The sequence below is a fragment of the Ochlerotatus camptorhynchus genome, unplaced genomic scaffold (assembly GCF_037179485.1).
Source record: "Ochlerotatus camptorhynchus isolate MF236.1 unplaced genomic scaffold, CSIRO-AGI_Acam_v1.1 ptg000444l, whole genome shotgun sequence".
In the NCBI taxonomy this organism is placed as follows: domain Eukaryota; kingdom Metazoa; phylum Arthropoda; class Insecta; order Diptera; family Culicidae; genus Ochlerotatus; species Ochlerotatus camptorhynchus.
In genome coordinates this window covers 63,146-83,186 of record NW_027040930.1, presented here as the reverse complement: position 1 = coordinate 83,186, position 20,041 = coordinate 63,146, and the positions used below count along the sequence as shown (strand labels likewise).

The 20,041-nt window shown below is 39.3% G+C and overlaps 1 protein-coding gene across 4 annotated transcripts in view; it reads left to right on the top strand.

Moving 5' to 3' along the window:
• The window catches only part of LOC135711928 (proton channel OtopLc-like), a 57,063-nt gene that overhangs the window by 23,406 nt on the left and 13,616 nt on the right, over positions 1-20,041 (top strand). For 2 of the 4 annotated variants that reach the window (XM_065234902.1, XM_065234901.1), the window contains exon 2: positions 27-243. The exons of 1 other annotated variant lie outside the window; for it this stretch is intronic. In XM_065234902.1, the coding sequence (XP_065090974.1) occupies positions 53-243 (191 nt within the window). In that variant the 5' untranslated portion in view covers positions 27-52. Of the gene's footprint in view, positions 1-26; positions 244-16,738; positions 16,885-20,041 lie in introns of those variants that run through there. One more of the 4 variants, XM_065234904.1, reaches the window with a different exon arrangement.

Here is a 20,041-nt window from a genome sequence, read left to right as displayed (position 1 = left end):
ACTGGCTTCTTCTCTTTCTCTCCCAGTATGAAAGTAACATTCGTCGCAGACGATGACCGCGCCGGACTTCTCGAGTGAATCGTCGAATGCTGTCGGTTCAATAATTATAACACCAATGCAATGTAAAACGCATCAAGCCGATCCAACCGTCGTCACGTGGGCCCTTGGTGCTGATGACGACGATGAAGACGAAGGCGACGTCGACGCCGGTGATCATCCTCATCTGCATACGAATATTTCACGGTAATTGCAGCTTCTGCTTTGAATCCTCCTAGGATTACGGCAGCATGCCCATGTAGTTAGTATGCTCTATTCAGAACACCCTATAGGTGGCGCGATAGATTTGCCGATTCGTTAGAGAGATGATAAATGGACAATTAGCGCGCTGGCATGAGAAAAAGTGCTGAACCAGACTGAAATTATTATTTTTTTCCAAGACAGCAGTCGCTAGTGCACAGCAGCAGCAGCAAGCATTTAGTGCTTGGCTAATTGATTTTGCTCCATGAAGCCGTGAGCAAATACTTAAAGTTAAGTGAAATGTATACATTTATGCAGTTAAAACTTAGGTCAGAACATCCGGCGGATCAATGCGTTGATGGCTTAAAGAGGTGATAATGTGATTATGGTGAATCTTGATTGTTGATTGAAGCTTGGTTAACGTAATTAAATGCAGGGATTTACATTTATCGCGAGACATGAGATTACTCACCAGTGGTTACAACGGTAACAATTCAAAGAAGATAAAAGCAGCGAATGTGTGCAATGTGTTTGTGTTGTATGCGTATTTGTGTGTGTTTTTCTTTAATATGGGGGAAACCTTAAAAACTTTACGAACTATGGGTACCCACATCCGAGATTGCAACTATTCATTTCAGATAAAAAAATGTTTTTTTCTCAGAATTATGAAATCAGTAGATAGTTACACAGCAGTGTTGACAAAATCATCATTCAAATGATATTTTTCTGCTCTCATACGCTCTCAATATCACGCGTGATATTGGAACAAAATGTCATGCTTGATATTGATTTTACAAGCTCCTTTGATATTGCAAGACTATTCACAAAATGCAAAAATGAAGCTGAAAGTTGACTCGACACAAAAATGATTCCGTGGGACATTGTTTTCTCAGAAAGAGAAAGTATCTCTCTTTACTCTTCACTGATGGCAGAAACGAAGCTACTGCTGCCAGTAGTAACGATAGTTTCGGGTCGCGTCCGGATGTAAAGCAAAACTCATGAAACTCAAACTCAGCACGGTTTGGTTAGAATTGTAGTGGGTGAGTTTTGTTAGCTTGATATTCGTAACTACGATGTCACAGCTTTATAATATCATCCACAATTGCTTGCATATTGATTTTTGACTACGAAAATCAAGCGTGATCTTTAGGATTTGTGAGATTTGATTTGTTTTTATATTTTTTCAACACTGTTACAAATTATGAGTTCGGCTCATAAAACCTGTCAAATTCACTTCCTGAGAGTTGCAATCAGCGATTTTATCAATTTTTAACTCATTGACTTACTCACTCACTAAGAGATCATAAAATCGTTGATTGTGAATCCTAGAAATCAATATTGACAGGTTTTATGTGCCAAATAACCTCTTCTTGTAAAGACTGGAACGCGCAAAAATTGGTTGACAAAAAAATCGTTTCTTTCAGTCAATATTCATATCGCAAATATCTTCTTATTTTTCTTTTGGTAGTTCAATTAATATATTTTTGGTTTGCCAAATCCGATCTGCCATGCCTTCCGCTTAATCCCTTCCATTAAGTTTTGCCCAGTGGTCTCATCGACCTTATTCGCCGCCGAACGCCAGTTAGATTTAAACTGCTACTCGTTTTCCATGGATTTATAAGTTTTTTTTAAGTTCAATTTGAACAAGGCCCAATACCGGTCGATAGGGTGGACTTCTGGTCTGTTGGGAGAGTTGTAGTCTTTGGGTACCACAACCACGTTGTTCGCATCGTACGACTCGATTGCCTTTTCCCCATAGTGGCAGCTCGCCAAGTCCGGCCAGAACAGCACAGGTCTATTATGTTGCTTTAGGAATGGTCGCAGCCGCTTTTTCAGGCACTCTTGGGTGGATCTCTTGATTGATGGTTTCCGTAGTAATGAAAAAGCCGCTTTTTAGACCACACGTGCATATGGCCTGCCAGAAGAGATATTTTTTCGGGAACTTCGATAGTTTGATGGTTTTGAAAATTTCAGCTACCTTCCCCTTTTCCTGATGCGGTATAAAACTCCTGTCCCGGAAGCTTTTCGTTTAAAACTTTCGGGACCGCTGCTTTGCCGACGTGTTTTGTTTGTAATCTCGGTTCGCCACCTTCACCTTCTTATTTAAACGTCGACAACCCGGCTCGTTTCTTGGTCCGCTGCACAGTAGTATGGGAGACATTGAGCTTGCCAGCGGCGTCCCGAATGGAGAGGTTAGGATTCCGCTTATAGTTCACTTCCTGGCGGTCGACAGACGCTCCCCGAACACTTTTAAAACGTTTGTCACGGTCGATTTGGCTACATCCAGCAATTTTGCCAACATGGCGTGTGAGAAGGTCGGATTCTCTTGCTGCGCGAGCAAAATTTTGACACGCTGCTCCTCTTGCTTGGATGTCATTTTGAAAACTGGAGAGCAAACGGTGAAAACTTATCATAGCAACCATTGTATATACACTCAACTACCTAACATAAATACACTTGAAGTTGACCAAATCTTGCGCGTTTCAGACTTTAGCTTACAAGTAAAAATTCGAAAGTAATTCGAAAAACTTGTTTTTATGCGAAATGAGGTTTTGCAACCATGCCTACATCCACTCAGTGTAGAATCCTTAACCAGCAAACGCTCATTTACTCGCCTCTAGCCTGTCCCCCCGGATCTACCGAATAGCATTACTTGGGGCGAGGGTCTGTGCTCAAAAGATATCAATCCTGGAATTTCAAACGCTTAACCCTAGAATGGTAGTTCGGGGGGTCAGAAACACCCCTTCAAAATTTGAAGCCCTTTGATCCACGGGAAGGTGTCCATCATGGCTCTTTCGGCTCTAGAGATCATGCACTTATTACGTAATATTTTAAAAATAAATTTTCTCATGTTTTCTTACACGGGAGGCAGGGAATCTCAGAAATACCTTACAAAATCATAAGGAATAGCATGAAAACTAGACTAACATTTGAAAAGGGCGTAACTCTTAAATGCAAACAAACCATATTTTGCCACATATGGAGAGAACAGTTCACAAACTACTCGATAAACACGAAGAAGTAGAAGAGAATATCACTTCAAATCATCAAAACGTTTCTTCTTACATGGCGTATTTCCAACTTTCAACTCTATGATGCATCTTGTTGTTGCGCCTTGCACCAGAACAACGAATTATATTGTTTTAATATGCCAAACGTACTGATTCTGTAGTATCTAGTCACGCCCGATTCATTTGAAATGCCGATTTACATTTCACGTGTAAACAACGAACAAAAAGAAGACCAAAACATCTCCGGGCGTAATTCCACTCTCACAAAATTTGCGAAACAAGAACCAAGGCGGAACAACAAACAAAAAATCTCGAGGGTGTATTTGCACGGCGTATCACCAGTGTTGGTAGTTCAAAGGATGGAAGATCCGGGGGGTAATAACATGTAAGAAATTATTAGGGCGCATGATGTTTTATTCTCAATTTAACGACAAAGAAAAACTTTTTTTGAGTTTTTAGTGATGCATGATGATAGATTACACTATTAACTATATGTCAAGCTTATAAAATTAATTTTAGGTCATCAAAAGTCGGAAGCGATTTTCTCGATATGGTCATTTTTGAGCTACGCCCTTTTCAAATGATAGTCTAGATGAATACAGAACATGAATCGCTGTGTAATTCTTCTTTGCGATTTATTTCATTATCACCTCGAAATTTCAAAAGCACAAATATGAGTCCTCACAAAACATACAACATTGTGACTGGAACCAATGCAACCATTCAATCAATTCTGTGAAAACGAATTCACACATGACCATAATTTGAAGAGCCCCTTTCTCATTCGAAGCTCATCGTCACTGTCAATTGAGTCACTCACTATCATTTGATATACGACAGTGGAGTATGGAAGAAACCCAACCAAATTTAAGGTCGATGTCGACCCAATGTCGTGTTCTTGGGTCAAGTTTGGGTTTATGTTGGGTCAATGTCGGGTCAATGTTTGGTTGGGGTTTGGTAGAAGTCAGGTTGGTGTCGGGTTGGTTTTCTCATTTTCATCAAAAATGTTCAATTGATTTTGAGACTTGCAGACTTGATCCTCAAAAAAACCTTCGTCAAAATCTCATTCATTTTTTCGTCAATGACAAAGATTAACCTGGTAACAAAAAGTGTAATATCGTACATTCTGTGTCACACTAATGTTATTCAAGCAGTTCAGGACGTAGATGCTTGTTCACATTGACGGCTCCATGTAATTGTGTTGCTCAAGTCATTTAATTTCGTTAAAAATTTAGTTAATATAAAAATCTACACATGTTCGTCACTGACAGCATTGTCATTTACAATTGACATGGTTTGCCTTGACTGTGACTGTTAGTTCAAATTAGTGACCAAAAGCAGAATTGTCAATATCACCGTGTTGTCGAGATTTTGCAACACTGCACAACAGTGTCCGAGATTTGTGTTCCAGAAAATTTAAGTGACAGGACATATAAGCATTCATGACGGCCATTTCGGGACTCTTCGAGGAATTACCTTAATCCATGGTATCATATTCGATTGTCTTCGTGTGAAAAATAAAATGAACAACTTACTTATAGCGAGGGGTAAACGACGTTAGGCATACGGTCGTTAGGCATAGGGACGTTAGGCATACGGTCGTTAGGCATACGGACGTTAGGCATAATGTACGATAGGCATAAAGGACGTTAGGCATAATGGACGTTAGGCATAATGGACGTTAAGCATAATGGACGTTAGGCATAATCTACCCGTTGAATTCCAGAAGGATGATAATGGGGACCGTCTATGATTGCTGACTTCGGTGACAATAATGAAAGAGCCTTAATTTTTGGAACTCACGAAAACTTGCGACGTCTTGGGCAGGCAAAGGGTTACAGATGGTACGTTTGCCACAGTTCCTTGTTTGTTTCGGCAACTCGTCATTGTTCATGGAAGTATCGCTCACATCACATCATCAGCAGACGTTTCCGCTAGTTTTCATTCTGATGACAACAAAAACAGAACCGTTGTATCGAAAAGTATAGCAGCAGCTGGTATGTTTTTTTGTTATTGAATGAAAAACCACAGAATTCACCATTCTTCATTTCATGAGCTGTTCTTTTGCATCATATTTTATTCAACCTTAGCTGTTTTTTGTTATTGAATGAAAAATCACAGAATTCACCTTTCTTCATTTCATGAGCTGTTCTTTGAGGAAAATCTTTTCTTCTTTGACAATTGTAATATGTGTGTAAGAATATATTACATCAAATGTGTGATTTTTTTTTATTTCTAGATGCGATTGATTTCAAGTTGTAGTTCAAAACTATGCTGAGTTTTCATTGCCAGATTACTTAACCGCTATCGCTACTAATCTTGGATCTAAGTAAATATGTAGCTACGTCACTTATGATATGATAAATAATGGATTCCATACTGTGCTTATTAAAGAAACTATGCTTGTTTAACTTGTATCATTTCTTATTCAACGCTTAGCCTTATTTAAGCATTGTTCACCATGCTCGAAACAGGTTTCTAGAGTTGCACAGCAGCAAGGTATTATATGCCTAACGTCCATTATGCCTAACGTATATTATGCCTAACGTCCATTATGCCTAATGACTTTATGCCTAACGTCCATTATGCCTAGCGTCCGTATGCCTAACGTCCGTATGCCTAACGTATTTATGCCTGATGGGGTACACTCTATGGCGAGGGCCTAACGTGATATGTACGGTTTTCTATTCAACCAGGCATAGGAACAACAATGTTTGCATGGGAATAACTTTTTTAGTTTTGCAATGGAATTGACTAGAGTTTTCACAGTTACACTCCCGATCATAAGTTTGGGGTCACCCTTTACAAATGTTTTTTGCTCTTATCTCTGCCATTTTATGACCGATGTTCGATTTTTATAGCTCATTTGAAAGATATTAACTGAAATTTAGTTCGTAGTGAAATGAAATGAACGTGATAGTAGAACGCTTGTTCTATACCCATCGAGATGCGTTTGTAAAAGTTTGGTTGAACATTTTAGAATATGCTTTAAATCAACACAATAGTTATTCAAGTCATCAATCAAAAGTTTGAGGTCACCCCACAGTATGATTTGTCACTTCCACTTTCATCTAAAAATTTGGCCAACTCAATTCTGAGAAAATCAGACTAACGATTTTAAATTGGCTCACTACTTGACTAGCCCAAACAAATTGACCAACGTAACCCATTCTAGTATAAAGTCCAGTACTAGACTATGTTTGTTTTGATTTGCTATGAAAGTTTGACAGATAAAATGAGGGGTTAGTGGATTTTCCTATGTTTCGAAGGGTTGAATCGATTAGCTTGAAACCGAAGATAGTACCAGAGCTGAGCCAAAAAGTTGAGCTCGTTTCTTCGGGACCTGCTAGTCTTAGAGTTACCTCTATGGTTTTAGTGTATAAAAACTGCAAAATATCATAAATCAGTTATTTACAAGCTAAATTTCAGATAATACCTTTCAAATGTGCTTTTTGTGCACCGGAATAAGATTGTTTAAGATTATTTTAACAACAACAACAACAACAACAACAACAACAACAACATACAACCTGGTTTTAAATTATGAGTGTCCATGGGATGGCCCACCGCAAGATCCGGAACATCCGTATTAGCTCATAGTATAAATTTAATTTTGTCTGCAACTATATGGAATGTAGTAAAATTGCTTTTTTATATATCAGCTGGTCACTCGGATGGTCCTCAGGAAGTTCCGGAACATCCGTAATATTAATTGCGTCGAAAAATTGAGCCTTGATTTGTATCTGCAACTGTATGGAACGCAGAAAAATTGTGATTTTTATATACCAACTGGTGCTTTGACTCTGAGTGGTCACCGAATGGCCCAACGAAAGATCCGTAAAAATGATTTTGTCGAATTCGGGATCAAAGTATGCCTTGATTTTGACGTAGGACTACGTCTGTGATTTCTATATGGGGGTACACTTTGTGAAAATCGAAAATGAACATCGAGATTTCAAAGTTGAATTCCATCCGGTCTCACCAAACGATGTTTATTCAATCACCGCGTGGTGAGTGGTGGTGTTCTCCAGTACACAACGAAAGGCTCCCCGCAAGCAGCTAGCTATCAAGGCTGTCCTCAACCGCTGATCGGATTCAGTTCCAATTACCGTGTGTGGTGGTGTCCGGTCGTCGAAATCAGCAGCAGCAGCAGTGCTTTCGGCACGTGGCGTTGAACATTGTTCTTCAGCACACAACAAAAGGCTGCCTGCAAGCAGTGAGCTGCAGCCCACATGAACATCCATAGAAAGAGGAATCAGTAGCTCTTCGTGAGTCGCTGTTGGCCAACTATGCCAAGCGCGTCACACTCATTTCAAACAACATACAGCTCATCTGTGTTTAACACCTTAATAGCTCAGCATTACTCAACCATCACGACAAAACGGGCCTTTTCAGGACCACCATAAATTTGTAAAAGAGTATTTTTGGGACATTTGTCAAAATCATCAATCGGATGTCAGTTCCCATATCAAGATAGAGCTGGAATTAGGGCATAACAGCTTTTGTAAACATTAACTTCTTTCGGTGATGTCTTGAAAGTCAAGGCTCGCCCACGCAAATCAACATCACCATCAGGTAGGGTAAGACTTTCCCTACCCGACGGTAATGTTGGTTTGTGTGAACGTGCCGTGAATTCCTAAAAATCATCGAGAGAAGTCATTATTTACAAAAGCTGTTACGCCTATCTAGATATGTTTAAATCAAACATACCATGTTCTTGCAGGCAACACAGGGGATACAATTTCAAAAACCAAAGCCGATCACGGCATGAAAGAGGGTTGATTTTGATCCAGAGATGATGGATTTTAATTCTCAATACGCCAATCGATAGGAATTGTTCTACGAATCTGTTAAAATTAATTTATCATTTTTCAAAATGTCTCTATTGAAAATTGCACAAATGTGCAACTGTTCCTATGATAATTAAAATTATCAGCGATTGCCTGGGAAATGCTATTTTCCTAACACAGATTTCAAAGTTGAATTTGATCCGGTCTCACCAAACGGTGGTGGTGGTGTTCTCCAGTACACAACGAAAGGCTGCCTGCAAGCAACGAACTGCAGCCAATATGACCATTCATAGAATGAGGAAGAAGCCGCACCGCTATTGATCGGAATCAGTAGCTAGCTCTTCGTGAGTCGCTGTGGGCCATCTATGTCAAGCGCGTCATACTGAAGAGTATAAACAGAGAGAACCCCGCTCAAATTCCTATTCCTACACACAATACAAGCTCCTGCTGCAGTTAACAAATAAGATTTATTATATAAGACCACGTAGTCCTACGTCACCATTGCGTACAACCCCGTCTCTTGTAGTTTTTTTTTTCCACTGTTCGGGACATAACACCACTGCGACCAGTTATTTGATCTATCTCCATCAGTAGAAATGATGAAGTATTCAGATTTGATACAGTTGTCATTCTTGCCTTCATCGCAAGGAATCGATTCTAATTGAAAGGTCTCGCTATTTCACCCTTCACCCTTGTGGGTCATTGGGGTCAGGGGAGTGCGCAAAAAGAGGTCTCGAGTTCAGAATGGCCTCGATTTGGCAAAGTAAAGTCGCAAATTCCATTATTGTCAAGGAGGCAGACTGATACACTTTCTTCAGAACAGTTTTCACGCTTTTAACGCTGGCCTCCCATAACCCTCCAAAATGAGGTGCGCTCGGGGGTATTGTGGTCAATTTTATCTCCTTAACTTGGCAATATTCTGATAGCTTTCCGTCAGTGATGTCCGACTTGAAGAGTTGGTATAGCTCACGAAGCTCCGATTTTGCGCCCATGAAATTGGTTCCATTGTCACTATACACCTCTTCCGGAACTCCTCTTCTGGAGACGAATCGCTGTAGTGCGGCCAAAAATGCGTCGGTTGACAAGTTCTCCACTGCTTCGAGATGTATTGCCTTCGTTACCATACAGACAAATACACAGATGTAGCCTTTCACTGGAACTGCCTTCCTAGCGGTTTGCTTTATGTAAATTGGTCCAGCAAAATCGATCCCAACTTTCAAGAACATAGGTGCCATGTTGACTCGATAAGAAGGCAGGTCTCCCATGAATTGACCAGCCAGTCTTGGGTTTGATTTAAAGCACGTGATACAACTTCTGGTGACCTTGCGTACAGTTGACTTTGCATTTAATATCCAATAGCGTTCTCTGAGGGCAGAAATTACACTACTGGGGCCAGCATGCAGGTTTTCCTTGTGGATTGCAGCAATTAATCTTCTTGTAACAGGGTGCTTGTCCGGAACGATCCATTGGTGTTTCGCTTCGTAAGGTAGGTTGCTGTGTCGAATTCTTCCTCCTACGCGTAGTATCCCATCGTCCAGAAATGGATTCAGATTGCCGATTCGCTTGCACGGTTCTCCAGCTTGAACTCGTTCGATCTCATCTTGTAGTTGATGCCTTTGAATCGCTTGAATAATTCGTTTCGTTGCTTCTCTTAATTCAGGAATTGTTGGAGACAATGTAGAACTTCGTTCACCAATCTTCAAACGACAATTTGAGATAAACCGAAGGACGTAGGCGACGATTCTCTGACTCTTGCGGAATGATTCAAACTTCGTTAGTATCGGAAACTCTTCATAAAGAGTTGCTATGTTGACTACTATTTCAGACCTTAATTCCGGGATTTCTTCATCTTGTAGTCCTATAGGGATTTCTTCTTCGTACGTTGTCGAGTGCAGAAAAGATGGTCCGTTCCACCACAGGCTGTTAGTAGAAAGAGCCTTTGCTGACATACCTCGAGACACGATATCCGCTGGGTTATTCAAGGAGCTGACATAATTACACACAAAGCTGCTTTCTGACACTATCTCAGACACTCGGTTTCTAACAAATACTTGCAGCTTGTCTAATGGCTTGTTGAGCCAGGCCAATACCACTTGACTGTCGGACCAAAGAATAACTGGAATGTTTCCCAAATCCATGGCACGGATAACCTTTGACACCAGGCGATATAGGAGCAAAGCTGCCAATAATTCCTTTCTCGGGATTGAAAGGGGAGCGATAGGACATACCTTTGACTTGCTTGTTACTAACTTCATGCGGGCTGTACCATCTTGCACCATTGAACGGATGTACACGCATGCCCCATAAGCTAAATTAGAAGCATCAGCAAATCCGTGTATTTCAATCTGCACTGCATCGTTTGACACCACCTGTCGGCTGACTCGAAATTTTTCATTGAAGGGCATTGCAGTGAGGAAGTTCCTCCAATCCTTCAACAGTTCGTCATCCAATTGGTCGTCCCACTTGAGCTTATTTTTCCACAACTTCTGCATCAAAGCCTTTGCCAGAACAATCACCGGCGAAAGTAGTCCAAGCGGATCAAACAGCCTTGCAATTACTGATAGCACTTGACGCTTCGTTGGTGTCTGATTGTTGCAGTCCGATTGTGCTAGAAACAGGAACTCATCCTTGATTGGGTCCCACATGAGCCCAAGAGCCTTGATAAATTCATTTGCACTCGTGTCCTCGATTTTAACCAATTTGTCCCGATCTTCAGTAGGAATCGATTTCAAAAGTCGCTCATCATTTGCTGCCCATTTGTGGAGATGAAATCCACCACGATTCAACAAGGAAATTAATTCTTGCTGAAGCTTCATAACCTCCTCTATGTCATTACCACCGAACAATACGTTGTCTACGTAGAACATCTTCTTCACCAACTCCGACGTCAAGGGATGCAAATCTTCCTCATCTATCGCCAACTGGTACAGTGCTCTAATGGCCAGAAATGGGGCCGATGCTGTCCCGTAGGTAACGGTTTGCAATTCCAACACCCGCAACGGATCAGTTGGATTCTTCCTGTAGAAAATGCGTAGAAGCGGGGTATGGCATTTGTCCTTCAGAACTTGTCGATACATTTTAGCAATATCGGCGCTCAGAACGTACCGGTACAAGCAGAACTTCAGGATAATCGTCAACAAATCGGGTTGAATTGTTGGCCCAATCATCATCACATCGTTTAGGGACATTCCACCAATCTTAGCTGAGGCATCGAACACTACGCGACATTTGGTTGTAGAACTTGAAGGTTTGAGCACGGCGTGATGTGGCAGATACCATTTCTGGAGACCTTTGGGATCATCCTTCTCCTTTATCTCCTTGCAATGTCCCAGTTGTTCATATTCTTCCATAAATTCATCATATTGCTTCTTAACTTCTGAGTTCTTCTGCAGTTTAGACTCCAGTGCGTAGAATCTTCGTAGGGCCATTGGTCTCGAATCTCCAAGCTGACTCGCCGATTCTTTGAGAGGAAGCTGGACAATGTATCGACCTTCATCGTTCCGACGAAACGTAGACAGGAAATGTTGTTCACACTGTTCGGCTTCCGGCATTACACATTGATCACCTGGTACACTTTCGATTTCCCAAAATCTTTGCGCTTGCTCACTTAAGTCACTTGAAGAAACTGTAACAAGCGAATATACACTTGCTCCACATTGAAAGCTTTCTCCACTTGCACATTTACCACCAACTAGCCATCCAAACTGCGAATCCTGGAGTGTAGGTAGATCTTTAGATAACTTCAATCGTCCTGGCTTTAGCATATTGTCGTACCATTCCATACCAATCAGTAAATCCACTTGACCTGGACGGTAAAATACTGGATCTGCCAGTTGAATCCCCGATGGGATATTCCACGAAGCAACGTCTATTGCCAACGTTGGTAGAATTCCAGTAACCTTTTGGGAAACCAAGCAATCCAACTCCAGTTTGAAATTGCTGTGCTTTGCGAGTATTTGAACCTTGACCTTCTGTCGAACGCTGGATCGGAGACTGTTCACTCCGGTAATAGGAATATTGACCTCTTCTCGATCCAACTGCAAATTTTCAAGCATTGCTTCCGAAATAAAGTTAACTTGCGATCCGCTGTCTAGAAGGGCTCGACAAGAATGTGGGTTTCCTTGCTTATCCAGAACGTTAACCAAGGCAGTGAGCAAAAATACCTGCGCTGCTGACTTCTCGACCATGTTCGAAGCTACGGTGGTGGAAACTTTCTTTGGCGTTGCTTTGACGTCGATTGCTTGAACTACTGTAGAAGATTGCGATACCTGCTGCTGATCGGGTGCCTTGGGATCGCTTGCACTGGAACCTTGGTTGTAGCTGCCTTCCGCATGAAGTAAGGTGTGATGCCTCCTCTTACACTTCGAGCATGACTTCGTTGATTTGCAATCAGCTCCTCGATGTCCACGTCTCAAACAATTAAAACACACCTGTTTTTCACGCACTAGCTTCAGCCGATTTTCCACTGACATACCATTGAACGTTGAGCACTTGAATGCCAGATGATTTCCTTCACAAAATTCACAACTGCTAGACGATGTCACTACATTCACCTTCACATTTGACTGCTTGCTTGACACTTGACCTACTTTTCCTGGTGTACGCGCCATTTGCTTAACTTTGCTATCACTCAACGTTTGACATCTTTCTAGTACGGAAATGCGACCTTTCAAGAAATTGACAGTGTCATCGTATTTAGGCAACTCCCCATGAGTAACAGTAGCTTCCCAGAGCTTTTTGGTTTCATTATCGAGCGCGTTCGCGAGGATATGTGTAACAATCACCTCGGAGACCCCAATAAATTCTTGACCCAAAAATTTCAAGTTTTCAACAAGACCCGTACATGAATCGATCAACTCCCTTAGCTCGGAGTGACATTCATGCGCCAACTTCTTTAAGCTCAGCAGCCCAGAAATATGATGATCAACCATTCGTCGCTTATCTTCAAACCTTTCTGCTAAAATTTCCCATGCACGGTCATAATTGCCATCCGAGATGGTTTTTGCGTCAATTATGCCGGTTGCGTTTCCAATCAGAGCCTTCTCTAAATGGTAGAGCTTAATGCGAGGTGGATCATTCGACCTGTCCACCACGTCCCTGAACATTATTTTAAATTTCTCCCACTGCTCGTATCTGCCATCAAAACTTGGTACGGCACGAGGAAGCGACTGCTGAACCAATAAATTTTTAGTAAGTTGACAATGCTTTCCTAGTTATTTTCGTTTGTAACTGTAGAAACTGTAGTATATGTAGTCTGTATAACCTGTACTTTTTTTACAGCGCATCATTGGGACTATTTCTAGTCTGTTGATGCAAACATAACAAATAAACAAATATCCACGTTACGGCGCGGGTTACCCAAGTAACGGTCAAGCACACTACTGCAAATGTGTCCGGCTGTTTGGCCGAATGCCGTTTGACCGAATACTTGAAAAGAGATTTCCAATTTTTGAACACTAATAGATTCTTAAATGACAGCCCTGTGAACTTTTATTTTACTTTCACCAATTCTGGTTTTTGACATTACAAATATGAGATTTTTTGTAAAATTGTATATTGTAGAAAACTGAAATTTTGAATTGTCGATGGATTCATTATATTTTTTAAGGATAAGCTTTTAGTTATGTAATTGGTATTTTTCAAGCCATCCTTGAGCAGTTCTTTGGAGTTTTAATGATCTTATTATTTTGTGCACAGTAAACGCAGCAGCTTGTCATAAAATTAAGACATATCAGAATTTTAAAAAAAATATGAGCTTTTTCCTTCTTTCAAACATGAGCAGTTCTTTGGAGTTTTGTTATTCGGCATTTGGCCAAACGGCATTCGGCCAAACGACCCATCCGGCCAAATGACATTCGGTTAAATGACCCGGAACCTATGCAAAAAGTGCAATATGTTGCTTGCTGATATAAGGCTAATATAAAATTTTAAAGCCAAATAGCCTATATTGCAAAAAGAGTCCTTATCGGGCTATCAACGGGATTGGTGGTTACTTGGGTAATTTGGGTAGTGCATTTCGAATTACTGCATCACTATTCGATAAAAAATAAATCGACATGGATACACAGAAACCATCTCGGTAAATGCATAACGAATTAATTGTTCGACAAACAAAAGAATCACATACCTATAATAACGAAAAATGGTTCACGACTTGTTACGGAACTGAAGCTCGAAAGAGGATCAAATCGCGATAATTTGTTATGATGACACAGTCCCGTGGGCTATTTCCATAAAAACTGCAAACTTGACAAGCATCGCCACTCGTGGATGATAATTGTTCCTTTGAAGCACGCGGGACAATTCACGCGCCTTCTGTTACTGAAAATCGTAAACATTTATGTGAAATAACAATATTTGTGTTCGCTTAAATCATATTGACACATTTTCAAATCCATCAGTTCCTTGCTTTCATATTTAAACAACAAATAAGATTAGTTATCACGACGTAATAATTGAACTTTTCTTGCTCTTACTTTTGTCTTCAATTGACATTGGCCAAATCTGATGGACTAGAACCTGGACAATATTGCTCGTGCCATCAGATAGATAGGAGCAAATGTGCCAAATTTATGCCTTACAACCGATAAGGCACACGAGACAGCCCATTCGATATCGACCCTCTATTTACCGATCAATTACCGCTTCACGAATCCGCTCGTCATCATTCAATGTTTATCAAAATAAAAATCAAAATACGAATCTATTTACCGTTAAATCTTGCATCAGCAGCTTTTCTGGAACAAAAGTCTTTTTTAACAGATTATCAGTAGGGTTACGTACCGTTTTCAGAATCAAGACTAATTTCCGCCTGTTGTAAAAAAAAAAAACTACACAAAACTTGAAAAGCCTCTACTTAATCAGATAATTGCCATCTTTTCTGCCGAATTCATAAACATTTGGAGAAACATGTATTTTTGGATGTGACGTCTGACGATGAAATAACTTTACAGTATATTGTACTGCTGTTGATGTTATTGTGTCAAAATTCACACATTTAATAGTACTGTAAATTTAAGGTACTACCACGATGCATCGGTACCGTAAATCACTTCTGAGATAAGAGCAATTCAAGCACATTTATGAGCCACAATGTCTGAGGATACGGGTGGAAGGCGGGCTGGCTGCGTCTTGCCAGTCTAAAATTGGCGATGTCGCGATACGGCGCACAGAGAGATATTTCCTCAGTCTAACTGGCCAAAAGTAGATTTTTTAAATAAACTAAAATAGATTCCCTATTGATGCATTGTATACTCAAAGGAAAGAAGAGCAATGGTTTAGTCTTTTAATTTCTTATTCAAAACAAACAACCCAACAAACATGTTATGTTGATCAACAGCTGAATAAGCTATTTTTTAGCTGAAGAAGCTTGTTTTTGCCTGAATAATCTCTTATTCAACATTCAATGTGTGTTGGGAACGTAGTGGTATCAATTCAATTTGGCATATTTTGTATCGTCCAAGTCCACTCGATGTGATTGTTGTAGTTTTCTTGGCTCTGTTTGCTGCTGAATCTGTTTGAAATATTTATTCCTCGATTTCAGTAGATTTTGCTAAAATTCGGCTTCGTTCAAATTGTTCATCCATAACAGAGTTTTTTCCACTATGATTCCAATATATCATGGTAAGACAGTTAAGATATTCTGTAATATTATGTGATGCCTTCTATTGAACATTAATGACACGTATGTACAGAAGATATTAGCGAAAAAAATTGCTGCGATAACTTGCGATCTTTAGAGATCTTGTAACATGATGATATCGAATCAAAATAGATAAATCTTACACAAAAATGAACCAAAATGCTTTTATGCAACTCAACCTTTGCATGGAATTTTTAGTCATGAAGATTTGCATATACAATTTGGTCAAAAAATAGCGGGCCATGCTCAAGAGAAGGAGGTAGATCTTATTTAGGAAAATTTGCATCTCGTTAACCACTTTCTGTAATGATTGCTGCTAAAGGCCAAAATGTGAAATGTTGTTTAAACTGAATTATCAATTATAACAGAAATGCACTGAAAAAATATATAGGGAAAATGGGTCTAGTGTTGGCCTATGGATCTAAGATTGGGCCCATCGCTAAAAATCTGCTATTTATCAATTTTATCTAGATGAACGCGTCATTGGGACGGTACTAATGAATATTTTTGGTCGCTATTGTAAATTTAGTCGATTGTTAAATTTATGTATAGGCCCAAATTAGGGGCATTTAGGTCGACATTACATCCATTTCCCCTATGTAAAAATATTAGTATAGGAGAAAAAAGTAAAGTTTTTGTAATTTTCTCGTCATGGGATCAAACACAAACTTGTAGGGAATCATGAAAAGTTATCTTAAGCAAAATCAAAGATACAGGAGCAGACAGTGGATTTTAGGGCGAAATTTCAATTTATTAATTATTTTCATTTTTCTCGAGTGGTTTTAGGGCAGTGAAGTTTTATTTTTTTTATATATTTTCTATAAAAAAAACACTCTAATTATAATTCTTTAAAAGAGTGTTTATTTGACAAGTTTGGCCAGCTAGAATAGTAAAATACCCCACTATGTGGTGAATGCTCTCGCCGTCATAGTAGGTTATTTAGATTACAAACGTGACGGTAGCCACTTACTGCTGTGACCGACTAGCGACCGCGACGATGTCTGTAAGCCACCGTGAGAATAACACCAAAAACCAGTTCAGTTCTTGTTCGACTTCAGTGACGATTGGATCCCATTTCTTACGCGTGATAATTCTCATCGGTGTGTGATAACCAACCATAAGATTACAGTATTAGAAATCGCGTGTGATATTTCAAACTCGCGTTTATGGGTGCTTCGTCGGATCCGGATTTTACCCATCAGAGGTTGGTAGAAGTAACGTTATCAAAGCGTGTTGTAAATACCTGTAAGAGCTTAAGTGTCACTCGTCACGCTCAATTTTGTTTCTTCAACCTGGTAACATTGTGTACACACTAATCCAGCATTTAGTTGTTCGGTATTCTATTCAACTGGACTTGAACCGTAAAACAAATCTTTTACTGAAATTTCAGTGCAAATTAGTGAAAATATTCACTAAATACAAAAAGTGAAAGCATTAACTAAATACAAACTGAACTACGGTAACGTTTATTGTAATATACTGAACACAAAATGTGTAACTACTGAGAAAGTTAGAAAGTTCTAAATTGTCTGTATTGTACGAAAAGTCAGTAATATTAATTACTGTACACAAAGTAATCATAGATATTTTACTGGACATTCTTCAAAATAATCAACGTAGTGATTATGAATTGTCTGTCATTTTTTGTAATCGTCATTTTAATCGAATCGAATCAGAGACATTTTCGAGGTATCTGATGTTCATATCAAAGGTATTCTTTCTATTACACCGATAAAAACACCATTGACAGTGACTCCAAGCCCAGAACCCTAGACGGTTTATATACAGGTGCCAGAGAAGGAAGAAGTGTTAGTTTGTTCACTAAAATGAATTTTAAAGAAAGGTAAGAAGTTGTATCCACGACACGACCGTAGATTTGACATAGGATTACGAAAGATAGTTTTGATGTAGCAGCAAAAGTAAAGTAAAGGAAATATTAAATTTATGTCTTAACTCGTTATCAGTGAAAAAGTTCGGTTAAAATTCGAAAACAATTAGAGAGCTCTGTTTTTGATGTGCTCTGTCGGTGTCCTGGCCGATTTGTCTAGGATACAAGCCCTTAAATGAACTCTTTACTTAACTTTTTTATCAGTCGATGTGTTGGAAGCTTGGGAGCCAGTTTAGAACAATGCTGTGGATTTTTTTCCCTAGATGTTCTTGGAGATGATAGCGGTGCGGAAATGAAATATTACCTTACCTTAATTTGAAGTGTTTCTGGTTAATTTTCAAGGTCATGTGGTATTCGTTCATTGCGAGAATTAGTATGTACCACTTCAATACTTGACGCATTTGACCACAAACGTTTGGTTGTTGGGTACATTAAAGGGTGTCCCACATCAAATTGCATCGCGGAAAAAACGCTGTAGAAAATTACCTAGTTGACCAATCCTTTTCAAACTTTCAGACAATAAAATATAACCCATTAGTAAGCGTTTGGCATATTTATTTCATTCAACTTCAATAATATAACCGTCAGACACCTTACGCTTAATTCCACTCATTAGGTTCTGTACAACAGCTGGATGCAGCTTCTTCTGTACGGAAACCCACTTTTTCTTCATGTCTTCCTCAGATTTGACCTCTTTGCTTCCTTAGTGCCTGCTTCATAATAGCCCAGTATTTTTCGATGGGCCTTAGTTCCAGTGCGTGGGGAGGGGGGGTCCTTGGGTACGAAAGTGACACGCTGCTACTCTTGCTTGGACGTCTTTTTGAAAACTGGCGAGCAAACGGTGAAAACTCATCATTGCAACCATTGTATATACACTCAACTTCCAAATGCAGCATTGACCAGCATGTAACCACTGCTATGCAAACATATTTCGCGCTAATTCTACCACATAGTTTGATAAAGGAGGTTCTTATCTAGCGTCCAAAACGTCAAATACAACAGGGAAAGGTTTTGCAGCTGAGTTATTAACGAAAGAGAAAGTCGATGAAGAGAATCGATCAAAGCAGATAGGACCATTTGAAATGTTCATCGAGAATTCACCCTACCCGATGGTGTTGTTGGTTTGCATGGGCGTACTTCGATTCGCGCGAAAAATGTCTAATGTATGGAGAAAACAAGAATTTTGATGAAGTAATGAAATTGGGTTGTTAGCGGAATGCTTTAATAAAACAGCAAAAAAGGTTATCTTCCATTTAATTCCACTTAATTAATTTTGGTATCCATGACAGATACGTATTTCGACTACAATGTGCAGTCTTCATCAGTGTCATTCCCTCTAAAGAACTTATCAAAATCTAACCCCCTTAAGTACTCATCCCCTAGGTATAAAAGTCAAGATCACAGGTATATAAATGAAACTACAATGTGTTGAATCGGAACCTACCTAACTAATTAAAACCAAAGATTTAAGTAAGCTAAAGGAGAAAAATCTATTCAACTCTCTAATAAGGAAAATCCCAAAGGCTTGGTAGCCATCATAATGAAGTAATGAAATTGGGTTGTTAGCGGAATGCTTTAATAAAACAGCAAAAAAGGTTATCTTCCATTTAATTCCACTTAATTAATTTTGGTATCCATGACAATTCATCTGAAAGAATTTTGAATGGTAATTGTTCTTAACAACCCATTATTTGTAAGGTTCACTTCCAAAAAACCATAATACATAAGGTTAAAACCGAAGACAAAAAATCAAGAAGACTGGCAACTCTTCCATTTTCTCATACAAACGCTATGAGACAGGTACAATCGCGTCATCTGCCGCTCAAAAGGTAAATGCTTCAAACGAATTTGATAGCAAAGATTACATCCTCAGAAGAAAGGTTTGTGTATTTGCCGAGGGGCGCGCCCTTCCAGATATAAGTGCGTGATATTTAAAATAGATCATAGTAATTTAAATTCTTTGAAGACAGTAATAATTTGAATTTAAATACTTTAAGCGGTATTGAAAGTAATTAACAAATAATTAACGATAATTTATGTAATGACAAATAATTCAACTATATTGAAAATAATTTATACATAACATTTTGTGAGTTATCAAAGTATTTATTGAAATTAAGAGTGGATTTAAAGTATTTAATGCAGTTATGGCAAGATTTTAAATAGTTGGTCAGCATGCTGTGTAGTATTGAAAGACTAAAGCGTGCCCCTCGGTATTTGCTCATTTTTCTATGCGTTGCTTCCACCTTCACTCAAACGCAGCGCTATTGTATCTGTCGCTTGGATTCTGGCAAAGTTGCCAGTCATTTTGATATAATGTCTTCGTTAAAACTTTATCACATACACGTTCATGTAAAGTCCGATAACAATTTTTAACCATTTTCGGTAAGCTCAAGTTACGGTTCGCGTTTATGTGGGTTACCAGTCAATATAGCCGAATGCAATTCGAATATATTACTGAACGTACGAGATT